At 36.1% G+C, this 27899-nt stretch overlaps 1 protein-coding gene across 1 annotated transcript in view; it reads left to right on the forward strand.

Annotated features, from left to right (window-relative positions):
• TUSC3 (tumor suppressor candidate 3) overlaps positions 1 to 27899 on the forward strand; it is a 130633-nt gene that overhangs the window by 64073 nt on the left and 38661 nt on the right. The window contains exons 3-6 of the mRNA XM_005864095.2: positions 10331 to 10448; positions 14856 to 14996; positions 18571 to 18711; positions 18831 to 18920. Of these exons, the coding sequence (XP_005864157.1) occupies positions 10331 to 10448; positions 14856 to 14996; positions 18571 to 18711; positions 18831 to 18920 (490 nt within the window). The remainder of the gene's footprint in view (positions 1 to 10330; positions 10449 to 14855; positions 14997 to 18570; positions 18712 to 18830; positions 18921 to 27899) is intronic.

Consider the following 27899-nt stretch of genomic DNA (forward strand, 5'->3'; position numbering starts at 1 on the left):
TTCTTACTACATAAAGGTTAGGTCTGAAAAAATTCATTTTATAGATGAGAACCTCAAAGCTGAGAGATATGATTTACCCAGTCACATAGCTAATACCTGTCAGGGTTGGGATTTGTGGCTCTGGAGCTAATAGAGTTTAATGCTTTTTTAAAGTGTACACATTTATCATTGCCTTTATCCTGTGAACTGTAATTTGCATTTTGCTTTTGTGTTTCCAATTAAGATTACTAATTTTTTAGGGCAGGAATCCATCGCCAGCATTTATTAAACTCATTAGATCATGAAAAGCTTTTATTCAGGGTAACATCTCATAACAGGAACGGGCACGTTGGAGATAGCTGGCCAAAACTGTGCAGAAAGAGCTATCAGCCTTTTGTTTCATTAAAGCGAGGTCACGTCTCTTATGAGATTAGATTTTAAAGTGAGCACAGAAGGTGAAAATTGTGTATAGATAAAATTACCCTTGTACATCACTTAATGCTCTTGTAAGTGCTTGGTAAATGGTTTGGGGACTATAGTCCTTATCATTTCCTCTGTTTCTTAGATAATATTTCTCTATGGCCTTAATTATTGTCACCCTAATATGCTTGACTGCAAGAACAAAAGGTTTCACTTCTTTGTCAAAGACTGGCAAACCCTCATGGTATTCACACATTTTTTTTTGCCTGGTTTGGCTAATACATAAGAAATGTTTCAAGCTTGATTGAATCCAAGACCAGTTTAATATAAAGGATTTTCTAGGGTTATTGCTGAGCTCAATCTAGTTTATTATTTTTTAAGTTATGGCATATGATATAACTTAACCATATTAAATTTCTTCCTTGTTGTTTCTTGCTGAGAGTGGATAACCCCAACTCTTTTCAGTGACCTTTCAGTTGTCTGTGTTCCTTGTAGCAGTCTCTGAGCTCTTTCTGTGTTCTATATTATTGGTATATTAAGTCCAGCATTAGTCCCCTATCTTAATTTCAAACTATAGAAAATTGAAACAGTAGTGCAAGGACAGTCTACCTTTTACCAAGATTTACGAATTATTAACATTTTGACACATTTGATTTTGCTCTTCTAAGTATACATCAAATATGAGTCACATATCAGCAAATGTACATATAATTATTGGACATCATGAAATATACTTGCTACGTACTGAAGTATGCATCTATTAAGAAAAGGGAATTCTTACCTTACCATTATTATTTTTAAGTGAATTGACTTATTTCAATAAAATCTTACTGTACTGTCCATATTTAAATTTTATATTTGTCTCCAAATATTTTTTTATAGCCTTTTCCTCCTATTTGGGATGTTGTCAAAGTTCATAAATTGCACTTGAATGTTATACTTTATTTTCTTTTCACTTTTAAAATTCTTGTTTTAAAAAAGAATCCAGGCCAGTTGCCCTGGATTGTTTGGTGTCCCATGCTCTGGATCTGTCTGTTTGTTTCCTTGTGATTAAATGCAGTTATTACTTTTTGCAGGAGTCCTATTGCAATTATTTGTGTACTTATTGCATCATCTCAGGAGGCACATAATGTTAAGTTCTTCAAACGCCAGTGATGAAATCTATCACCTCATTAGGGTGACGATCTCCACATTTTGTATTGTTTAAACATGTCCTTTTTCCCGTGTAATAAGTAATTGGGGAGGGGGATACTTTGAGATCTGTAATTATCCTGTTTCTTAGTACCGTTTCACCCAGTGATTGTAGCATCCGTTGATAATCTTTGCCTAAATTTGCTACTGGTGATTGTGAAGTGATTTGTTTTTTAAATTGTCAGTCCTTCTATGTTAATTCCTTGAGCTGCTCAAAAGAGGAAAGAGAGGTGTAGGTAAAGCTCACCTTTATAGGTATAGTATCTCAAAGGTTCTTATTTTATTCACTAATTCATTACTATGGTTATTCTTCTTCATTGTTCAAGTTACCCTAAATTTGACCTGCATGATGTTTCTCTATTGGTCTTTGCTTTCTGGCTTAACCAGATACTCTAAGCCTACTTTATAGTTTATCTTTAACAGTGACATCTTAGTTGGGAATGGTGTTGACAGTGGTAGATGTCAGTAGTAGCCCTGAGAGGAGTCATAGGGTAATATAGTCAGTTTGCTAGAAATGGATGGGGACAATCCCTGAGTAATATGGTCTCCTCCACAAAGTAAACAAGCCAAGTTCTGGTAAGAGTCCAAGTCCAGTTTGCACTGCATCTTCTGCTTGAAATTGTACTCAGTTCCAGGTGGGTGCCTTGCAGTGTTAATTACAGTAGTGGAGTCAGGTAGCAGTGGTGGTGATCAGTGTCTATGACTCTGTTTCTATTCTGCTTGTTCATTGTTTGTAGATATGTATTGATAGATATGTATACATTGCCATGTTATTGTTTATAGTTTGATCTTTTCTTCTTCTTACCATTTAACATTTAACATTTCATATGATACTGGTTTGGTTGTGATGAACTCTTTCAGCTTTTTCTTGTCTGGGAAGGTCTGTATCTGTCTTTTTATTCTAAATTTGCAGGGTAGAGTAATCTTGGTTGTAGGTCCTTTCTGTTCATCACTTTGAATATGTTAGAGTTGTTTCCTAAGGAAAGGTAAGTACTTAGGTCGGAGGAAAATATAGATGCATAGGAAATACAGAGCGTAATGAGCACAACCAACCTCTTGAATTTATCTTACCAAGTAGTGAATTCAGCAGTCTATTGCAGTATGATAGGGAACTGTTGATTTCTCAGCTCTTCAGAGGCATTGGGTCTATTTACTAGTAATATGTTCCATTGTATTCAGTAGGGTCCTGGGCATGAGTAGCACAACCAGAGAGCAATCACTCTGTTAAAATCTTCCTGTATGGTGCTGTTTGCAGCCAGTTAGTTTGTTTGTTTCTTCAGGACCATAATTAATAGGTTGTTCTGCTCACACCAGATCTCTCTTTAATCTATCACTGTCTATAGAAATTGATTAATGTGGGGTTTCATGATACTTTGGAATTACCATGCAATACGTATTTATATACATATATACTTCATTATAAAATATGAGTATAAAAAGGATACTTTGGGATTTTTTATATAAATCTGTTATCTTATAGGGCATTAAAGATAAAAATTAATGTCATGGGGAATATATTAAATATATGCAGCTACAGATGAGTTAATTCTTTTTAGTTTTACATAACCTTTAAAATGATTATAATATAAAAAGTTATAGCATTTGGATTAAATGATTTTTTATTCCTTCTTCCCATAATAAAAATGGAGAAGATTTTCTAGAACAAATTGTGCCCTGCAGTCATTGCTTAAACCTTCCCTAATGTTTCGGTGCAACTTGACTGCCCTCTTCAGGTTGCATGCGAACATGTTAGAACAATTTACTGAAGTAATAAAATTAGGCCTAATAATCCTGTGAATTCCCAACACAGAAAATATTTGTTTTAATTAACAATGTTGGAAATATACTTACTTGACTGAAACTTTGGGAGCATTTGTGGTTTTCAGATTTCAGTTTAGATGGCAGTGAAGTTTGACGTGTGCTAATAAGCACTAGTGATGCCTTACTCTGCTCATTATAGCGTCCAAGCTGACACCAACATGTGCAAGAATCCCCTGAATTTCTTATTTGCCGTTAGTTAGGATTCTTCTGTCCCCTACTAGTCAGTAAGAAGTTGGACTGAGGGGATAAGTGTAATGGAGTTAAGTTTAGAAATCAGAGTTTATGTTATTGGGGCACATTCTTTCTAATCAGTCTTTTATACTCCAAATAGATTTCATCAACATGAAATTCGTATTTCTCAGGCTCAATGAATTGTTTTTAATGACAAACAAATCTGTTCAGTGACCATATTGCTAGTGAATTACACCCAACAGAAGCAAGCCCCCATTTTCCTTGTCAGTATTCAGTTTTCTCTAAGAATTTTGTGTTGAAAAATGTAATTTGCTTGGCTCGCCTAAATTCTCTATTCAAGGTAGATATATTCCTAAGTAGAGAAACTTGTGTAGAAAATTTTGCTGGTTACTTTGGTGCTCTAGTTTCTAAAGGAGAATATGTAAGAAATAGGTCATATCTTCATTTGTAGTCTATTTAAATAGCTTCATATGTTTTCCCAATTAGACCCTTATAATAACACTAGAGGCTCAGTGGGGTCTGGCCCACCTGGCTGGCCAGGGGGAGAGGCTGTGGGGGGTTGGGCCGTCCCCACCTCCTGTTGAACTCCCAGTTGAACTCCAGGTCAAGGGGACAATTTGCATATTAGCCTTTTATTATATAGGATTCTGAGTGGTTTCCAAACATTTATTTTCTCTTCCTCCAATATATTATACACACTGTTGCCAGATACAGCTTTCTTAATTAGCATTTTGCATAATCCCCTTCATTCAAAGCACTCCTCATTGTTCACTGTTTACAGAATGAAGTCAAGGTCCTATTTATCTCTCCACCAGAAGAGAGCTTCCAGTCTTTTATTTTCTAACAGTGAACACTAATACATATTTCAGACGTGGTAGTCTTTGTTTACACTAATTCTGTTACCTTAATATTCTTTCTGTTCTTTCTTATAATTTTAGTCCCTCCATTCTTTTGAGTAGTTTTACGTTTTATATTCACCTTGTCCAACTGCCCAAGTCCTCCTCTATATTTCACATAGCACCTCTAATTTGCAACCTTTTAAATATCTGTATCATATTTATGTATTAGTGTGTGTCTATTCCTTTCTATAACAAGCTTCTTACAGGTGGGGACCTGAGATATACTTCTTTATTATTGCAGCATATATTAAAATGCTGAATAAATAGCACTGATAATTAAGATCTAGATTCTGTATTTGCATATGACATTGACATGAAGAACATGATTGATAGTCATTACAACCTTTTAAGTCATGACCACTGGTCTTGACAAAGAGCACTTATTTATGATGGTACATAGATTTAAAGTGTTTATTTTTTTCCTCCCTAAGACCACCAATAAAGTAAAGCAAATTAGTCTTACAAGAGACATTATTGTGGGACTTAAATCCGACTAAGTGGACTTTAGTCAGACTCTCCAGAGTTCAGGGTCTCTAATGATTCATTAGCTTTAGGGTATAAATAATACATTGACTATTTAGGAAAGGATATTATTCACCATCACCATCATCAAACCTTTATTGAATGCCTGTTCTTTACTGGGTCCCAGCCATTGAACAATCAATATGTAAATATAATATGCATAATATGATACAGATATATACTTAAAATAAGTAGCACTGCACAGTAACAGAGAATTTTCATTTCAGATAGTTACCTGAACAACTATGGTAGGGGTAGAGATGGGAATGACTTCTGAAGGAGAGGCAGCTTTTGAAAGAAGTGAGGGCATTCCAAACAAAGGATTTAATGCTTAAAGAATGAGCATGGGATGTCATACAACAGAGAGGCCCTTTGAGTACGGTATGTTCATAGAGACATAGATAGTAGACATGAGTTGTGCCCCGGGGATGGAGGATCTTGTCTTCTACTCTGCCTGTTGTCTTTATGATGCAGGCATTGGGACACTTTCAGGATTTTGGAACAGATGATAGATTGATCATTGAGAAGTCATGCTGAAAAAGTGGATGATACAGAGTTTGAAGGAAAAATGAAGTCATTCTCTTTGACTCATCAATATTCCTTATCTCATTTTATTATTTTCCCCAGAGTACTTGGGACTATCTGAAATTTTGTGTTTCCTTTTCTCACTGGCATTTTTTTCTCCCTGAGATCAGGGACCTTGCATACACTATTCACTCCTGCATCAGCTGACAGGTTGTTGGCACTCCTGTGTATTTGTGGAGTGAATTAACGAGTGCGTGAATGTATGCGTAGTAGAGTCTAGTACAGTGATGGCGAACCTTTTGAGCTCGGTGTGTCAGCATTTTGAAAAACCCTAACTTAACTCTGGTGCCGTGTCACATATAGAAATTTTTTGATATTTGCAACCATAGTAAAACAAAGACTTATATTTTTGATATTTATTTTATATATTTAAATGCCAGTTAACAAAGAAAAATCAACCAAAAAATGAGTTTGTGTGTCACCTCTGACACGCGTGTCATAGGTTCGCCATCACTGGTCTAGTAGGTCTGTGTTAGGTTCGAACCTTATGAGGAAAAGAAATTGAACATTATCTCTGTTTTATGTAATTCCATTAGATACTATACACAGATGTTGAATACTAAAATTTGATTCTCCCTGCGTATTTTTTCAGAACAAAGCATTTTCATTTCTTAGAATATCATAAAAAATGCCATTTTTTTTTGCTGATTTGCTATTTCCCTAAGTTATATTTTAAAAGAAAAATTATTTTGGTGTAAAATTATATAGTTTTTTTTTTTTACTATAATTCCATTCTTCTAATGATTTTTTTAAGGTAGCATTGGTCTCTTAAAGGTTTATTAGTATGCAAAGAGGCTCAGACCTACTCCATTGTCAGGGTCAAGTCACTGTGTGGTTATTATACATTTTTTCTTTGAAAATCAGTGATGAGTACTTACCAGTAATATTGTATGTATTCCACGTGACACAAAAATCAGATCAGATTTTAGGGCACCTGTTGCTTTTAACTCATTTTTATTTTAGTGTTGGAAGAGGAGGGAGGCCCTGTTTTATGTGGAGTGAGAGAGACTGTAGGCTGTGCATTCCTCCAGTAGACGGAGGTGTTCCCATTCATACCCAGCATCAGTTGCCAGCATCTGAAGTGCTTTCCCTCTGCAGGCTTCTGGGCTTGGTTCCTGCTCTCTGAACTGTCCATTCTCTAGCTTTCAGTCCTTGGGATTTGAGCTTTACTGTCACTTCATGTGAGCAACCTTTTATGACCATACCATGTAAGTAGGTCCTCCTTATTTCCTATAATATCATTCACTGCATTTTCTCCTCAGTGCATATTTTAGCTTTTAATTATTTGTATGTATTTTATTTTGGTTGTTTATTATGTCTTCCCACTAAAAAAACCAACTCTTTGAGAGCAGACCTTGAAGATTAGCTTACTTCCTGCTTTTAGGTGCTCAGTAAATGCTTTTTCAGTGAATTACAATTAAATCTTATTTAACAACCGAAACTTTAAAAGTTTGTAACTATTTTCATTGTACATATTCTAAAAACATACTATATAATTTTCTGCCTACTGATTACAATGCAGTCCTAAGCTAATCATTACAATGGTCAATTTTTAGACTATGCTCTAATAAAATGATGCCCTTAAGGTAAATGACCTCAGATTATAGCCCTGTTCATATGTAGCCATTTTAAATATATATTTTAATCACAGAATTACTATGCGCTCCTTTTAATGGAAAAAGGGCCTACAATGAACAACTACATTCCCTTGTGCTCATCTGCAATCTTGGCCACAGGCAATCACTAGTATCCCTTTGTATTTTTTTCTGGTGATTTTTTTCATATCTCTAAAAGTTATTCTTATAACAGTATTTCATAATACTCATATTAATTTCCTACAAAGACTTGATCTTTACATTTCTTGCTGTGATGGGTGAGGATTTAACTCATTTCACCCCTTATCATTTTTGTAGCTTTTTATTTTTTTTTACTATTATATTCTTCTTTTCGTGTCCATTAACTATAAGTGATATCTCTTGATTCCTTCATAACATGAAGATCAACAGGTGCACCCTTTCCCATCACCTCCCCTTCTTCCCTTTTACCTACCAAGTTGTGGTCACTGTACTTACATGTTGTCATAGTTGATAGCATTTACATTCTGTACTGTAACTGTAATTATGTCTGTACTCTGTGTATAGGTTTATTTAGAAAGTTGAAAGGTAGTAGGCAGCATTTATATTATTTGTAGAAAAATAGCATTGACTGCAAAGTAGTAGGTTATAATTAGGGTTCCTTTTCTATAGCACCATTGTTTATGTCCCCTGTTCCACTGAAAAGAAATTGTTAAAAATAATTAACCTTTTTTCATCATCAGTTAATCAAAATTATGATACATTTTAATTTGCTTTACATTTATATCTTACCTTTTATGTTCATTCCATTGTCGTTTTTCTTGTTGTGGGACCAAATGTCTTACTATAGTCTTAGTATCTTCCAACTCTTTCTGATTCTAATGATTGCTTAGAATCTATTCTCTTCATCTTGAAGGCCAAGTAAAGTCCTGTTCTAAATTGTACTTCAGAGCCTTCTTATATATCTTCCACTCTTCCTACCTGACCATACTTCTAGCTGCTCTATTCTCTACCTTTTAGAGCTTCTGACATAGTCTCAGGTTTTCTTCTTTTCTTTTTATTCATGTACCTTTTTATCAATTATATGCTAAGGTGTTCTCACATTTCTTAGATTCCTTAGAACACATTTATTTCAAACTTAATTATTTTGATATAGAATTTAAGATTGAAAAAAAAACCATGCCCTCAAAACTTTGAAGGAATTGTCCTGTTATCTAGTGTTGCTAATAACCAGTCCAATCCCATTCTCCTTGGTAGCCTTTGTTACATATGTTTTTATTTTGAAACCTTTTAGAATCTTCTTTTTTATCCATAATGTTCTGAAATGTCATAATATATATAGGTGTTGGTCTTTTCTTATTCCTCTTACTCAGAACCTGGGAAATAATTTTAATTTGAAGACTTAGTGTCCTTGAATTGTGTTACGTATCCAGAAATATTCCCTTTACTTTGTCTCTCTTTTCACTCTCCATCCCTTTCTTCTTGAAATTTGTCTTTACTGGATTAAATCTCTAGGTCCCTTCCTCTCCCTACCCTCAATAGAGTCCACCTGTGTCACTTTTTGTTCTGTGAATTTTACTGATCTCCATCTTCTGATATTGGTATTTAGGTTGAACAGTCATATTTAAAATTTGTAAGTGCTTTCTTATTTTCTTTGTTCCCTCTTTACATTATATTGTTCTTTGTGTGTGTGACTACATTTGGGAGAAGCAGTCTGCAGTGGGCCCCAGCATCCTTGCATGTTCTCACTGCATAGACCAATAATTCAAAGTGTTGTGTGTGCAGGGACAAGCCTTAAGGAGTGAGCTCATGTCTCCCCTGTTATCACTCGCTATAAAACCAGTAAGTCCCACAAACTCAGCATTCCTCTCTGGTAACACTGTCTTTTGTGTGTGCAGGCATCCACAAATATCCTTTTGTGTCACTCTGTGAGGCGCGGGGGCACAGGGAATTGATGCAAATAACATGAAGTAATAATGTCCTTTGTCTCTGACCCAGGAGTCTCATGTGTTCTACCAGCATCCATGAAAGTCTACAGGCTAGCTTGTTAATTATCAAGATAACATCTCAGACCCTGTCTCTGCTGCTTCTGATCCAGTATTTTCTTAGCTTGGTCATGCACCTCAGTGTCCTTTGAGAGTGTGGCTTTCTCCATCAGAACTTTTACTAGTACATTAACTTGTTTCCAGATATTTTTGAAATCTCTTATCTGCAGCTGTTATTTGAAGGCTTGTTGTTATTGTGATAGTATACTCTTTTATTTCTTTACTTCCATTTTTAGGTGAGGGACTCCCCAAAACTCCTCTGAGAAATCAGCTACTACTGTATGGAAGAAGAACCCTTTTTATTAACATTTTAGCAATCACTTACTGTCTTTTTATTCAATTACTATGCTTACATCCTTCCAACAACACCATTTCAGTTTCCATCCCTACACCTAAATATAGAGCTTTATTATCTGGAAAATCAACAAAATGTCCAATAGAAATTAATTGAAAATAGAAGTAAATATGCTCTTAGAGGAGGCTTGTTTGTGTCATTGGTTTCTTTGTGCCTTTTTTTTTTTTATTACTTTTAGGTTTGAATGTAAATGCATTTTTAGATAAATGGGATATAAAAAGGTGTAGTATAACTGTTTACAGTTTTAAAGTGTTCTTATGTCTATTGTTTTTCTGTTAAAGTGAATTGCAAATATTCTTAAAAATAGCTTTATGCCTTTTACTAAAAGTTATCAGAAAATTTAAATATATATAGGAGATGCCGCAAAATGATTTTACCCTCTAGACGTCTAGAGTAAGAGTTGTTAAACTTGTTTTTGAAAGTGCCAGGATGAGCTTTTGGCCACGCAGTTTTGGTTACAATTATTACACTTCAGCAGCCAGAAAAAAAATATGTCCATGTCTCATGTGGCTCTATAGCAGTAAACCTTTATTAATTAACAATAAAATTTGAATTTTATGTAATTTTCACATCATGGAATATTTCACCTTTTTATTTTCTACGACCAATTAAAAATATAAAATATAGTCTTAGCTTGCTTTTCATACAAAAACTGGCCACCTCTTCCCCTAGAATTGCCTGTTTTATTAACAGCTTTGTTAGTGCTTGAATACTGATGTTTCTGCTCTGCTTCGTTGTTCTTATCAGGCAAGCTAATGAAGAATATCAAATCCTGGCTAATTCCTGGCGCTATTCATCTGCTTTCTGTAACAAACTCTTCTTCAGTATGGTGGACTATGATGAGGGGACGGATGTTTTTCAACAGGTAAAAGTTATATTTTCGTTTGCTAACATCTTTAATAGAGTTGGTTATGGTTGATACGTTTTGTTTGCCCGATAAACATACTATTTATTAAGTAAGTTAATAAATACAGTAGCAGTTATAATGAATTGTTTGTTGGGATTAAAATACAGCTAATGTTATTTTTATCTTTGAGTAGTGTTTGCCATTAGCAAGTATGGTAAACACATTTTAACTTTTGGATTGTGGAGGAAATGTGTTTTGTCAGCATACAATGGCAGGTTACATGTATTAACCTTATTTTGATATTTAATTGTCTGTAGTTTAAGGTAATATTGTGCATAAAAGTATGAACTTTTATCTAAAATTCAATGTTTTAATCTTTACTTCTTTCCATATGGCAGATATAGTTTTATATACAAAATATTAAATATTTTTTGAAAAGTAGACCAAATAGTGTCCCTCCCAAATTCATATGTTGAAGCCCTAACCCCAATGTGACCATTTTTTGGAGACAGGGACCTTACAGAGGAAATTAAACATAAAATGAGGTCATTAGGGGACCCTAATCCAGTAGGTCCTCATTTAACCCTAATTTATTAAACATAAAATGAGGTCATAAAGATGGGACCCTAATCCAGTAGGTCCTCATTTAACCCTAATTACCTCCTTAAACTGGTGTCTAAGGAAGACACCACCTCCTGGATCTGGTTGTGAGGAAGAGACACGAGGAGTATATGTGCACAGAGATAAAGCCATGTGAGGACATAAAGGAGGTGACCATCTTCCAACCAGGAAGACAGGTCTGACTAGCAACAAATATTCCTGGAGCCTCGATCTTAGACTTTCAGCCTTCAGAACTGTGAGGAAATAAGCTTCTGTCATATAAGCCACCCCATCTCTGTGTGTTACAGCAACCCGAGCAGACTAATAGGTTGTCATCCAGTCTTCTCCATAGAGCAAGGTACAGCATTGTGGTATAAGTATGCTAGTTGTCATCAATTTGTGTCATTGTCATTGCTAACTTCGAGTACTTATGTTCCAAGGACTCTTTTTAATGCTTCACGTATATTCTTTCATTTAGCTTCCCAATGACCCACTGAGAAAGGTACTGTTAACTGTATTTCACAGATCAGGAACTTAAGGTATGGCAAGGTGCAGTCACTTGTTGGAGGTTATAAAGCTAGTGTAATATGGAACTAGAATTTAAGTGCTGAACTGGTTCCCAGAGTTCCTCTTACCCTGCAGTTATTAATGCTTTATGTTTATCACTGCTTGATCAGTGCCTTTCAAATGTAAAACTTCTTGCAGTGCCAGGCATTGATTAGTTTGTGTATCTTGATCTATTTTATTTTCCTCATATATGACACTCCGGCATAATGCTTTGCCAGGTCATGGGACAGCATTTAGTTTTGTAAGGAGTCTAGTTCACTAACTGTAAAGGGTCATTAGTGAGTTTTTTTGCTTATTTGCTCCGAGGTTGATTAATTATTTATTCTTTGCCAGTTTCTAGTTGAATAAGATAAATTTCCTCTTTTGCCTTGGTCTTTCTTTAGTATTCTTTACTTATTTCTTTCTCCGTAAGCTTATTTTGCGGATATTTATTTTTGTTCATATATTCAAACACATATTGAGCAATGAATTTCCTTATAAAGGAAAATTACAGTACTATTACAATACTATAAGAGCCAAATATTCTTTCCTGTAATTTATAGGTCTCTATAGAATCTCATAATTGTTCTTAGAGGTCGTCAGATGAAAGTACTCTTCATTATATACGTGACTCCTCTCTACCATATATAGGCAATAGTCATCCAGCTCCAATCTAACTGCTAGAGCAAAAGTTTCAAGCTCAAATGTCTGTCCTGGACAGGCTGTAAACTAAGCAAAGAGAGTAGGTTGGGTTAGTGTCATTTTGTTATGGTATCTTTGTTTATGTACATACTTAGCATATTTCACACATTAATTCTTCATGTGTATGAGTAAATATGCTCTCTCCTATATTTATTTCAACAAAGACTTTCTTGGTCTTTTAAAAAATTAGATCTTTAATGGAGCCAGATATTTCACTGTTCTCCTAACTACTGTAAGAAATAAACAGCTACAGGCCAAGCAGCTGATCCTTGGGCTCACTGTTGAGGAAACAGTGTGGTGTGGGTGGGGACTGCAGAAAACTGAGGAGACACAGCCCAGCTCCAGGACTGAAGAAATGCAAGCCACATCTAGATGTGGTTTTCAAGAAGAGATCTAAATACAATCTCTCTATCTTTAAAATACTGGCAGCTAATTCAGATGAAACAAACCTGTGAGACCAAGTCAGCCTATTTTTGTGCCGGTACTGACTATAGGCTGCCAGTATATAACCAGATGGCTGTGTGGTTAGAGATAATCATTGAAATCTTTTATATTATATGCTTTAAACTTTAAGTTTGGCATAGATATGAGAGCTGAAGTCAAGATTGTTTTAAATTGCAAAATTTCCTCAGGCTAATTTTGATTCAGCAGAATTACGAATATAGAACCGCTTTGTCTTTTCCAAAACCTAGCCCCTGGCTTAGCAATGAGTCTTCATGTTTAAATGCAGAAACGCATAAAAGTTATAGCAGTTAATGATTTTTATGGGTAATTATAATCCACACAAAAACAGAATTATATATTTTGTTTGACATGAGAACCACTAAAAGATTTTTAATGCTTATGTTTCTTTTTCTCATCGATTATTGAGTCACATTTTGTTGAAGTACTTTCTCTAAACTGATGCTTTAAAGCACTGTCAGCAGTATTGTGGTGTTGGAATACAATATTAATAACAAGTGCAGAAATTTGGCAATTCTTGGCACGCCGGGGACCTGCTGGGCAAGTAACTTCAATTATATGTGATTCCCGTGCAATGGCTGAGGCTAAGTGCCTGACAACAGGCCACAGAGTTAATGACTATGGTGTGTTAGGAGGAGCTCTGCACGAGAAATCAGGCCTGTATTGTAACCTGCTTTATCGTAGCCTTGGGGAATTTGTACATTTTAATTAAGATGAAAACTTTGAATTATATGATTTTTTTTTTTACTCTGAAATTCTAGGATGTTAAGCCTTAGTTTGGGTTTTGTGATTGTTCCACTGCCGGGAATTTCTTCCTTGAAATCATATATTCCCACGTGTATTTCCATGTTGGCTGTAGCTATCTCTTGTGCATCTGTCTATCAGGGAAACATACATGAACACAGTCAGGAGTGGGAGAAAACAGGGAAGAAAGGAACCTGTGACTGTGTTTTGTTCCACTTAACAGACATTAAATGTCCACAACATGCATCCCACTGCTGGATCTTTACCTCAGTGTGAACCGTGATCTTATGGGCAATGCTGATCTATAGTTCAAGTCATGGCCTCAAATCCCTTGGCTTTTAATTTGTGACATTTTTCATAATTCCTGGGCAGCAAGAATTTAATCTGTATATATTCTTGCAGTTTGCTTCTCAATGCAAATTCATCTAATATTTGTTTTTAGATATTTTATTGTTAATAAGCACCATTTATACTGTACTAGTATTTTACTCAGTACACTTTTCAAATAGAAATTGCCTTTAGAAAATAATAATGAGATATAACCATTTTTAAGACAGTTGAATTAATAGAGAAGTTAAACAGAAAAAGATGATCATTGTGGATTTCTGCTTCAGTCTGGTAAATTCAGATTGTTTAGAGCAAAAATGTTGGCTTCTGTGACAGTCATCAGCATTTTTTAAGTTTAATAGAGAAGTCAATCTACTTCTAATTTGTTTGAAATTAATTCCATAATCTATATATATAAAAGCCTAAGTGACAATCCGACCAGTAGCTATAATGGGCAGTGACCACCAGGGGGGCAGGAGCTGCGGTGACTTGGCAGCTGTGGTTCTCAGGTGAAGCGCCTGGAACCAGAGGGGAGGAAGCCCGATTCCAGGGTGCATCACCTGAGAACTGCCCTCTCGCAATCCAGGATCCCTCAGGAGATGTTGGAGAGCTGGTTTCGGTCCAATCCCCGTAGGCCAGGCCATGCACCAGGCCTCTAGTATATTTACATTGTTCATCAAATGCCAGTACTTTTTCTCAAGAAGTCGAATAGTCCATGCACTGCCAAATTGCAATATTTCTATTTTACACTTTGAATTACTTCATATTTTACTCTAATTATAGAATTTAAGGTAGGAAAAGAATGAAATAGCTGATAGAATATGAATGATGCCTGTTGAATGTGGAGGTTCAGCACACAGCCTAATTTATAAGTTCTTTTTACTCAGGAGTGCATTAAGGTGAATAAAACAGTAATTAAGTTCTGGAAAGCCACTGGGTTTTCGAATAAATGCTATCTTTCCAAAACTCATGGAGGAAAAAACATGAGATGTAGATGAACGCTATATAAAGATGTTATATTTAATTTTATTTTCTGTCTTATAGCTCAACATGAACTCTGCTCCTACATTCATGCATTTCCCTCCAAAAGGCAGACCCAAGAGAGCTGATACTTTTGACCTTCAAAGAATCGGATTTGCAGCTGAACAGCTCGCAAAGTGGATTGCTGACAGAACGGATGTTCATGTATGTATTTCTCCTCCACAGTTTTAAATAATAGGCTAATTAGCTTGGTTTGTTAGGGCATTGTAATAAGGCCACAGGACTTTTAAAATTTCCCTATGCAGCATTTTTCCTTACTTAGAGAAAACTGTCTGATAACTATAAGCTATAAATTAGGTGAATTTAAAATATCATTATTCTAAAAATCATTTAAGAACTATTAAACTGTATGTGAGGCACAAAGTAATTTCAGAGGCTAAAAATATACTGAATATTACTCAGTGGTATTAATAATCAATTTCTAATTAAAAAGCTAGATGTATAATTTTTATCTATTATTTGGGCAGGTACAAATGCGATAACACCTTCTTTTCATGAGCCATGTGAGAAAATGCCACACATAAACGGTTCTTGGCACTGTAAGGTGGTGTAACTATTCTATGTCATATCTTTATTTTATGTCATTTACCTTAAGGAAATAATCGAGGATGATTTAAACCTGCAATCACCAATCTTTCGGACTCATGGACCACCAGTGGTCCGCGGACCAAGGGTTGGAGACCACTGATAAACTACTTAGCCATAAACATTTTTTTAAAAGAGGAAATCACTGTATAAGTTGCAGGCATACAGTTTTATAATACATCACTTGTATATTGCATTGTGTGTACACCATCCAAAATCTAGTCTCCTTCTGTCATCTTATGTATGACCCTTCCCTTCTGGTAACCACCATGCTATTGTCTGTGTCATGAGTTTGTTCCTTTATTTTATATCCCACATATGAATAAAATCCTATGGTTCTTGTCCTTTTCCACCTGACATACTTGGCATAATATACTCAAGATCCATCTGTTTGTTGCAAATGGCATTATTTAATCCTTTCTATGACTGAATAGCGCTCCATTTATAAATGTACCGCATCCAGTCATCAGTTGAAGGACACTTAGGTTATTTCCATGGCTTTGCTGTTGTGAATAACGCTGCAATGAATAGGGGTATGTATATCTCTATAGATAAAGTGTTTTCAAATTTTTTCAGGTAGATACCCAGAAGAGGGATTGCTGGGTCATATGGTAACTTGATTCTTAATTATTTTAGGAACCTCTGGACTATTTTCCATAGAGGCTGTACCAGCTTACAACTAGCCCCTTTTCTCTACATCCTTTCCAACTCTTACTTCTTGTCTTGAGAATAGTCATGCCAGCAGTCATTCTGTGAAGTGGTATCTCATTGTGGTTTTAATTTTTATTTCCCTTGTAGCTATTGAAGTTAAGCATCTTTTCATATATCTGTATGTCTTCATGGGAAAAGTGTGTTCAGGTCCTCTGAGCATTGTTTAATTGGATGGGTTGTTTGGTGTTGAGCTGTATGAGTTCTTTATATATTTTAGAGATTAGACTCTTATCGGAGGTATCTTTTGCAAATATCTTCTCCCTTTTGGTTTGTTGCCTTATTTAGTTGATGGTTTCTGTCACTGTGCAGAGATTTTTAAATTTGATCTAGTCCCATTCGTGAATTTTTGCCTCTACTTCCCTTGATTTGAAGTTCACAAAAACCCCGTTGAGACCAAGGTGTGTAAGTTTAGTACCAATGTTTTTTTTCCTATATGTTTTATTGTTGCAGGTCTTATTTAATTTTTCAGTTTGGTGTAAGCATTCTAGTTTTATTCTTTTGCATGTGGCTTTCCTTTCTTCATTGTATGTTTTTGCCTCCATTATCAAAACATTTTTTTGTCCATGTATGTGTGGGTTTATCTCAGTTTTGTTCCTTGTTCTGTTTTTCTGCCAAAACTATGCTGTTTTGATTATTGTAGGTTTGTGGTAAAATTTGAGGTCAGGGAGTGTGATACTTCCAGCTGATCTATTTCAGGCTCATCTTGCATCTGCCTACCTACCCTACCCAGCACTCAGTTAGCCATTTCTCCTAGGAGCCTTGTTTTCTTTTCGTGGTGAATGTTAGTAGAACCAAGACCTATACATACTGTGAAATCACAAGTTCATACCAATTACAGTGGGGCCTTGACTTACGAGTGTCCCGACTAACGAGTTTTTCGAGATACGAGCCGTCTCTCGGCCGATATTTTGCTTTGAGTTGCGAGCTAAAATTCGGGTTACGAGCCAGCTTCAGATACCCCACCGCTAGTTGGCGCAGCGAACGTCACAGTGAACGCCACAACATCAGCCCAGCATCACGTGTCTCACTCGTTCACTTTATGATTTGACATACGAGTAATTTGAGTTACGAGCTTCGTCACGGAACGAATTAAACTCGTAAGTCAAGGCCCCACTGTATGTCTACTTATGAAAAATAGTCTTGATGTTCATTAAAGCACAATCATGAAAGTGAAAAGACAGCCCACAGAATGGAAGAAAATATTTGCAAATCATTTTTCTTAGAAGGGACTTACATCTATTATACAGGGCTCTTACAACTCAGTAACATAAAGATCACTTAAACAGTGGGTAAAGGATCTGAATTAACATTTCTGCAAGGAAAGTATACAAATGTCCAATAAGCACATGAAAAGATGGCTTGTCATCAGGGCACTGCAATTCAAACTCACAATGAGAAACCCATTCACCCCCACAAAGGTGGCTAAATCATTGAGATAATAAATGTTGGTAAGTGGAGAATTGGAACCCTCATACACCACTAGTAGGAATGCAAAATAGCACAGCCACTTTTGAAAACAGTTTCTCAAACTATTAAACATAGTTACCACATGATCCAGTAATTCCGCTCCTACATATACTATACCTAAGAGAAATGTAAACATATGCCCACACAAAAAATTGTACAAGAATGTTTATAGCAGCATTATTCATAATATCTATCAACTGGTTAATGAATAAATAAAATGTGGTATACACATACAATGGAGTATTCACCCTTAAATGAAATATGGACACATGCTACAATAAGGGTGAACCTTGAAAATGTTATGCTAAGGGAAAGAAACCAAAAGACCACATATTATATGGAAGTCCAGAATAGGTAAATCTATAGCGACAGAAAGTATACTAGTGTTTGCTTAGGGCTAGAGGGAGTGTAAAGGGAATAAACGCTAAAGGGTATGGGACTTCCAGTTGAAATTATTCTAATTTTCTGATTCTGACTTATGGTTGCATATATCAATAAATATGCTAAACTGAATTGTACAGTTTGAGTAGTGAATTGTATGCTATGTGGATTATTTCTCAATAAAACTGTTTTTAAGAAGCCTTTTTAAAAAGGTCCCAATTTGAAATAATACAAATATTATGCCCCCATCTCACCTTTACTCGTTGCCAGATGATCCCATGTTCTTTAGATTAATCAGAACAGAATTAATCTGGGTTAAATATGCAAAGGTAGCTTTGCATATGTTTAACTGTAGTCACCTAAAATGAAGAGCAAGACTTTTTACATTGCCATGATGTTTCAAGGTATATATTTTTGATTTGTAAGGAGTGAAAAGAATGTTAGTGCAAGGTCTGAAAGTAAGGTGTCCCCTTTCTAAATTATTTGTATTGAAGATTGGAAGGACTTAGAATGTGGTCAGGAGAAAAAAATTGGTATTTTTCTTTCACTTAAAGTTTTCATTGAATTTTTGCAGATTCGAGTCTTCAGACCACCCAACTACTCTGGCACCATCGCTTTGGCCCTGTTAGTGTCGCTTGTTGGTGGTTTGCTCTATTTAAGAAGGAACAACTTGGAGTTCATCTATAACAAGACTGGTTGGGCCATGGTATCTCTGGTATGTTATCACATTGTACTTTCCTCCCCTATATTTTGTAAAATAGCACAAGTTGTATGATATGAACAGAATGAGCCAGATTGTTACATAATGGAAACACATTGCACCCTGTCTTTCAGTGTATAGTCTTTGCTATGACTTCTGGTCAGATGTGGAATCATATCCGTGGACCTCCCTATGCTCATAAGAACCCGCACAATGGACAAGTGGTAGGTGCACTTCCTATGCATCCATAGTCTGAACTGCAATTCTGTTCATATAGGAACCAGAAATTAGTGTTTAGGAAGAAAGGGTTGTATATGTGAATCTGTGTTCTTTCTCTTCTCATTTGCTACCTCTGCCATGTACGTGCACATAATATACAATATATATTGGGTTTTCCTTTTTTTAGTGTCAGGACTGCTTTAATTCTGATAAAAAAAAATCAGCCATGTACCTACATTAAATTTATATGCATAAAATACTTTTTCTACTTATTATTTATTATGGCCACAGCAGTATAGATGCTCACAAGAGGAAATAGGATTAGACGTAGGCAAATTGGTGAAAACCTAAAGTGAACCTCAAAGTTCATAAGCACGAAAGTGGTGCGCCAGTGTCCATTTCAATTGATCTGGATGTTAATGGAGTTCTGTGCTTTGGCATTTGGGCTTAATAGCTGTCCTTTGTAATTTTGTTGCCTGTTTTGCATTTTGATGAATCCCTGACTGCATTTAACAAGGCATGGCATCTCCTTTTTTTCCTTTTCTTACCAGAGCCTTTTGTGTTCTGCCTCATGCCTTCGTGGCTCTATCGAGCTCCTAGTGGGGAACACGGGCTGATCAGAGAGTCCACTGTTGGGCTAAAGCATGAAAAACCAAGGCTCTTTCTGTGTAACACCATTAAGTCATGTTTTAGAAATGTAAGATTCACAGCCACTGTTATTTCTTCCACACGTTTAACTTTGGAACCCTGTAGCATTACGTGCAACATTTCTTCATTTGTAAAATATCAAAGTAGATATAGTTTCTGTTCCAAGGCCACATTAAAAGTTATGCCCTCGTAGACTGGCTGTCTTTCAGGAAGAAGTGAAGGCATGTTTGGGCTGTAAAACTCGTGTTACGCAACCAAGGATGAACCCCCCCCTCCTTCCCAGGGTGTCACAGCTGTGGGGCAAGGACCCACAATGGGAGCTAGTGGGAGGGCCAGGGTGCTGCCTAACACTCTGCCGTGCCAAGGACAGCCACCAACAAAGGGTCATCAGGCACCAAGTGTCAGAGTGTAGAGAGACCTTGGTTCAGGGCTATAGAGAACCTTAGTATAATTTTGTCATACATGTTTTTCAGCCAAGGATATCATCTCATCTAGCATATATACCCCAAGGATGACTTTATAAAAGTGTTTTTATATGCAAGTAACCAGTGCTTAGGATCACAGTGACCTATATATAGTTTAATGTTTAGAATGATTATAGATATTGAATGTCATCAGTAAATATGACTGATATGTAAATAGTTTGGGTGTAATAGTGTTCTTTAGTAAACGATTTAATCTGTGCCATTTTACACGCTTAAAAGAGGTTTATGTTAAGAGCAAACTCTTTGCCTTTATTCTGAAGTATTCAGGCAAAGAGAAACAGGGAAAGAAAACAAGGTTGAGTTCCTCCCAAGCTCTGCCTCTTCCGGGTATATTATTTGGGGGAAGTTAGTCTGTCTGTTTTTCTATAAAATGAGTCTAATACTGCTTGTCTTACCTTGCAGTTGTCTATGAGATAAAATATGATATTTCGTGTATTAGAATTTTTAAAAGTCTTAGTTAGGGTTCTTCTCAAAGACAGTGATTCAAGGCACAGTTTATATCAGAGGAGACGGAAGCATGGGGTAGAAGAGGAAAACTGGGAAGGCAGTCAAAAAAGTGTCCATTAGTGCTGGGGGATCTCTGGGAGCCAGTGCAGAACAAGTGGCGAGGGCAGCTGGGTTATAGGCCACCTCTCCTCAGCCACTTGCTGAGTGCTCTTTCCCTGGAAGGCATCACTCCCCACACTGGTGGCCTTCAGCCGTAAAAGAAATCCAACAGGCAGTGCCATGCTGGTGGCGGGAGTCAGGCTGAAGGTGTAGGGGCCAGAGAACACACAGGGCACGCACAGACAGTGTACACTCCAACCCCCAGTGATGTGCCAGCTTTATTCTTTTCTAGTTGATTCCAAAGCAAAGGAAAGACATTGTGAAGAAATGTAATTCTGAATTGGTGTTTTTCAGGTATCATACTCTGCAAGAAATAGCAACAAATAATACTCAAAATGTCTCACCAATTGTGGGTAATTTTTTAAGCCAGTGTCATATGTCTTGTAAACAGTCCTGCAAGGGAAATGTATAAACATGTATATATAGTTAAGAGTGTCTGTATCCATCAAAAATGATATTATTCTTATTACACATTGTAACAATTCTTATACAGATGAACAGATTATGTATTTCCTTATAGTAGGTTTGTTATTGATGCTCCGGCAACAGGGCCTGTGTTTTGCATTGCATTTTCGAGAAGTGGTATGTACGGCAGTCCTCTGAGCTAGTCACCCCTACTGCCCATTTGCCTCAGAACCAGCAATATACTCTCAGGGACACGTTGGTCAGAATGGGTAAGAGTTTTTGGTCATGCACTGAATCGATGTATAATGAACCTGTGTTGTCTCTGGACTAGTGATTCTAGCTTGACTGGTTATGTTTTCTAACTAGACTGAACTAACTAGATAAGACTGGGGGATGTTGGGTCTTCATTTAGCTATTTGTTTTAAAAATATTAAACATATTTATATGTTAATTGTGGAATAAAACATGTCTAGATGAATCTAAAAATGCTACCAGAATAAGTTTCACTGTATTGAACTTAAAATCTAAATGAATACAGAGAAAGAAAAGGAATAGTGGAGGCAGTATTATGCTGTGCTGATTGCAAGCTTATTTGTTCTTATTAAGATGCTATGAAATGACACAAGTACTAATGGTCCGCTTAACAGCATAAAAGTCATCACAGAAGCAGCCATTACTGGGTAGCTAAAGGGAACCTATACAACTGGATAGTTACCTGGGGCATAAAGACATTTTTGTTGTTAAAAAAACAATCATCTTAAGTGAAATGCATTCATTGAGATAAAGCTTATACTTAGGTTATAACTCCCAACATAAATAAATGCACTTTTTAAGATTTGGCCTTTATCTGCTGCCTAAGGATTGCTGTGGGTTTACCAGATACAATTCAGAACTTTCCTCTGCATTGCAGTTCAGTTGTTAATAGAACTAAGAGCTGTGTTCTACGTGTACTGCAAAAGCATTTTATTGCAAAATGGCATGTAGCATACGCTAGAATTTATCATTAAGGAAGCACACTTTCTGTTTCAGGCAGCCTAACAGCCTTATACCTTCATGCCTCAGGGATTTGCATAAGCTTGCTCTTTGAGGGACATATTTTAGTAACAAGTTGAAAATTATATAGGCTTATTCAAGCTAACTATAATTATTTTTGTATAAAAATACTTACAGGGATGTTCACTACTTTTATTGTACTCTTCATACCACCAGAAAAGAGGTCAATATATAAAGAAAAATTTTAAACAAAAAATCAGAAACACAATATACTAAAGATATGCAGAAAGTTTATGGTAGATTTCATAAATGATATTCTGCCCTTTGATTTGTTAATTATTTTTTTCATCAAATCAGTATTAGTTGAGAGCCCATTAAATTGTAGGCAGTAGCCCGGCCAGTGTGGCTAAGTGGTTCAGTGTCAGACCTATGAGCCAGGAGGTCAGAGTTCGATCCCCACTTGGGGACGTGCAGAAGGCAGCCGATCAATGATTCTCCCTCCCCCTTCCTCTCTGAAATCAATAAAAATATCTTTTAAAAAAATTCCAGGCACTACATTTTCCCTAGTAGTACAGCTACATCATGGAGCTCACAGATATTGTACAGTGGGGCCTTGACTTACGAGTTTAATTCGTTCCGAGACCGAGCTCGTTAACTCAATGCAAAAAATCGGCCGAGAGACAGCTGGTATCTCAAAAAACTCGTTAGTCGGGACACTCGTAAGTCAAGGCCCCACTGTATATGGATTTGCCCACATCTCAGTCATTAAAGCCTTCCTTGCTTCTTACTGCATTGCTGGTACTAGAAGCTGGAATTGTTTTAGAATTTTGTTCAGTACCATGATCACTTTGTTGCTGTGACTCTACATTTAACTTCTTTTGCCTTTTTATTCTTTTGATTTTCATAGTTTTTGTCTGCCTAGTTGGCCTTTGGTAAAACTCCTTGCCTTCATGTCCACCTAGTTTGACTTCCATCTTCACAGTTAGCTCTATGCACTCTTGATTCTGACCTCTGACTGATCTTGATTACCAATTTTTGTAGCCAACCCAAACTGCTGCTATACTTCCTTTCAACTGTTGTTACCTTGGATAGACCACAGGATTTGTATTCTACCTCCTAGCAAGCATTTCACACAGGACATATATTAAATAAATAATAGCTGAATAGATGAATATATATTTCTTTGCAAATAGGAATTCAAGTTATATTTTCAGCATTTCAAAAATGTTAAGTATATCAGGGGAAAAATTGTTTTTCCCTCCTAAGGTTTGTTTGTACTTTGTAATTAAAATTTTGAAAGCACATACACAGAGGGATTATACAACTACAGAATGAGAATGTGTTTAATATGTCACACTTATTCTCTCTGAGAATCCAGAATAAATGTGATTTCAGAGGGAAAAAATGGAAAACAAAGAAAAGAAAAGAAGAATTGACTCTCCTGCAGAGAAAGGGATAAATTACTTGTTAACTGGTTCATATTGTTCAAACTTTTTCCAATTTTGGAAAGAGTAATGTACTACATAGACCCCTGTGGTCCTTAAAACCAAGGAAATTATTCTCATCCTGTCAAGATTAATTTAATTATCTGAACATAATTCATAATAAGCATATTCAGTCTAGTTTTGAAAAAGCATTTTAAAGTTATATTTGCTGCAACTTCAAAATAAGACTATGAAAAGTTTGACTTACAATATTTCTCGTTCAGTGCACTTTTTTCAAGCATCATTATATTTCAAGTCTAACAATTATGATTTAAATACAATATTCATAAACTTTTGATGGAATTAGTATTAAAACTATGACATCACTGTTCATATTATCTGCGTTTATATTAAAAGATTAGGAGCTTTGAGAAAATTTTTATAAAACTTAAAGATTATATTAAAATATGTTTAGTAAAGTAAGGGGGGTCAAATATATGGTGATAGAAGAAGATTTGACTTTGAGTGGTGGGCGCACAATGCAGTATACAGATCATGAGTCACAGAATTGAAACCTATATAATTTTATTAACTAGAGGCCTGGTGCATGAAAATTCATGTACTCAGGGGGGTCCCTCAGCCCAGCCTGCGCCCTCTTGCAGGAGGATCACGCCTAAGCTGGCAGTCAGATATCTCTCTCGCAGTCTGGGAGACCTCGAGGGATGTCCACGTGCCAGCTTAGGCCCGCTCCCTGGGGGATTGGGCCTAAGCTGGCAGCCAGACATTCCTCTGGCAGCCTGGGAGCCTTCGGGGGATGTCCGACTAATGGTTTAGGCCCGCTCCCTAAGTGGAGTGGGCCTAAGCTGTTAGTCGGACATCTTTAGCACTGCTGCGGAGGCGGGAGAGGCTCCCACCACTGCTGCTGTGCTGGCCAGCCATGAGCTGGCTTCTGGCTGAGCGTCCCTCCCCCTGTGGAAGCACACTGACCACCAGGGGGCAGCTCCTGCATTGAGCATCTGCCCCCTGGTGGTCAGTGCACGTCATAGGGACCGGGTGTTTCGCCGTTAGGGTCAATTTGCATATTACCCTTTTATTATATAGGATGTCTGTCACCCCAATAAATTTAATTAAAAAGAAAAAGATTAAATTAAATGTCATTTTAAAAAACATGTTTATGTTTTAGTGTTTCTATATGTTTAAGGAAGTTTTTTCCCCCATAAAGTCTTAAACACTACATGTCTTGTATGTCACATACATTTATCAAAACAGAATGAAAATGTACTGGGTCTTCTATTTAAAAAATGCCACAGTATAGTTTTGTCATGTTGTAGACCAAATTATGCTTTAGTATAAATGACTTCTAAAATTTCAGAATAATTAATAACCCTAAAGGAAAGAAATGATAGATATGGCTTGGAGAAATTTCTCATTATTTTGCATAAATCATGCTAAATATTTTAAAATAACAGTACATCTATATCTGTCTATTGACATCTGCCTTTCTTTATTTCTCTCTCCCCTATTTTCTCCCTCTCCCCAAATATTTTCAACTTTTGAGGTCGTTTTGGCTAATAGCCTGAAGCATATATTAGAATGGTATGCAGGTAAAATAATGATCAGATTATTTTATTCTCTGTTAATTTGACTTTACAGTGAACACATAATACATTTTCTTTTATCATAAGTAATCTTGAAATGACATTCCTCCTTTCTCTACACTTAAAACCCCTCTTCCTAGTTCAGGTGTCACTTTTTTGATGAAGTAGTTTCTTTATAACCTTGGGTGAACATGAAGTTCTCCTACTTTAAATGGCCATGGTAGTTATTTGCCTTACTTATTCCTTTCAATTTTACATCATCTTTTTTGCATAATCATGTCCACTAATAAAATGAAATGATCTTGACCACAGAATCAGAATATTCCTCAGCTTTATAGCTTCTTTATTATAGCTTCTTTATAGTGTAAGACTATATAAACTTGGATAAGGACACATATGTAATACCTTAACCAATGGTTCTCAACCTTCTGGCCCTTTAAATACAGTTCCTCATGTTGTGACCCAACCATAAAATTATTTTCGTTGCTACTTCATAACTGTAATGTTGCTACTGTTATGAATCGTAATGTAAATATCTGATATGCAGGATGGTCTTAGGCGATCCCTGTGAAAGGGTTGTTCGACTGCCAAAAGGGTCCGACCCACAGGTTGAGAACCGCTGCCTTAATCAATAAAGAAAAATAAATAAATAAAAATAAAAAAGAAAATTTAGGGTAAAAAAATTTAGATGAAAAGACTATATAGATTTCCAAGTACATGTACTAAAGTTTTTTTTTTAATATGTTTGTATTGATTTTTAGAAAGAGAGGAAGGGAAAGGGATAGTGAGATAGAAACATTGATGAGAGAGGAACATCATCAATTGGCTGCCTCTTGCAGACCCCCTACTGGGTATTGAGCCCACAACCTGGGCATGTCCCCTGATTGGGAATCAAACCCGTGACCTCTTGGTTCATGTGTTGACGCTTAACTACTGAGCATCACTGGCCAGGCCTAAAGTTTAATCTATTTGAAAAGATTTGCACTTATTCAGAAGATATTTCATTTGGATTTACCCCAAACTATGTGTTGAAATACAGAGTTAATATATACCATGGAATGTTCTGAAACAATTTTTAAGTACTACATTCATCTACTATAACTTACACTCTTTTATCCCTGAGTGTAAAAATAGTTTAAAAAAAACTGTTGAAATTTATAATATCCTAAAATAAGCCTCATTCTTAAAATTAATTTTATAATAGATGTACTAACAGAGCTGCTATTAATAATGCAAAAAAGCTGTAATTATCTCCCAAAGAAGCAATTACTTATGAAAAGCAACCATTTATTTCTGCCAAGAAATAAAATTATTGTGTCCTACATCAGATTTTGCAGGAATCAGTCAAAAGCCCTAAAGTTAGGTAACATTACAGTTTTCTTTCATTGAAAGGATGAAAATAATATTTTAGTAATAAAGGAAACATATGAAATAAGTCATCACTAACTATATATTGTGTTTGAAATTTGATTTGCAATTTATGTACTTATTAAGTCTTTAAGTTACAGGTTCAGATTCCAAATGTAAACTATAAATCTTCAGGAACACTTTGCCCATTCTATGAGGTTACATCACACCACTGTACATATCTGTCTGGGTCAGTTTAATTGGATATGCACACTAATACCTACAACTTATTCTCATACGCTCAATTACATGGGATCAACAATGGTACATGCTTTAAAAAACTTCACAGTATCTGGAATGTGAGAGTGTGAAAGACAGAGCAATACCACTCTCTATTGTCTTCTAGGAGCCCTATGGCTATTACAGTCATACAAACTCTCGTAAGCCTTAGATGTAAAGAAGAAATATCTACATTATTGTTGTGTTTGAAAGTAATATGTCTTAAAAAAAGTTTGTGCTGTTAGGTGATTATAGTATCTGACTGTATATTTCGATACTGAAGGTATTTCTCCTGTGCCATTCCTCATTTTTATGTAAAAATGAAGTGTTTTCCATACCTTTCATTGAAATGTCTTCATGGTGTTCTTGTATTGTTTAATTTTAGGTTTTGATCACTAGAAAGCATTATTTTTCTCCAGTTTGCTTATTGGTTAATATATTAAGTTCTGAAAACATGGATCATCTTCAACATATTTTAAACTACCCAGTTTATTAAAATAATAACCTGTAATTTACCTGTAATAACCCTTTAAGTTGTGATTTTGACTTCATTACTGATTAAGATATCACTGAAGGTATTCTCGTTTTATAGAAAGTTTTTTACTTTGCATTTTTCTCCTAGCATTTCTTTCATTCTAGAAACTTTCAAATCGTTATGCCTCTCTTTCTCTCTCTCTCTTCCTCCTATTTTATTAATGCTAGTAAATGCCAGTCAACCTGGATTTAAGTGTTCAGCTATCTGTAATTAAAATCTGGTATTAATAAGGGTAGAGTGGTCTGAGATAACTAATGTGAGTTTTAAGATTGCTATATTTGCAAAAAATGGTGACAATAGAGAACGCAGCCTCCCTGGTCCCCACAAAGATCAGCGATTGGATAGGTAGCTATCCACAGAAATAAACAGCTCTGGGAGACCTACTGAGTCCACTGAGTAAGTTTTAGCAACACAGTGGAACAAAAAACCAAACCTGAGAGGAACTGCACAAAAAGAGAAGGAATTTGGCTTCATTTTGCCTGTGTTATCCCTTTGCGTTGTGGGTATTGCCCAGCCCTGGAAGAGCTCCCAGCTGGAAAGAATTCCCCTGTCCAGCATTTTGAGGAACCTTGTGACAGGTGCTTCCATTTCCCTCCACCGAGACCAACAAAGCTGAGCTGTCTGGAGCCAGCCAGGATCAAGAAAGAAAAGCAGGGGCTGTTAT

This window comes from Myotis brandtii, unplaced genomic scaffold (assembly GCF_000412655.1).
Source record: "Myotis brandtii unplaced genomic scaffold, ASM41265v1 scaffold185, whole genome shotgun sequence".
Lineage (NCBI taxonomy): Eukaryota > Metazoa > Chordata > Mammalia > Chiroptera > Vespertilionidae > Myotis > Myotis brandtii.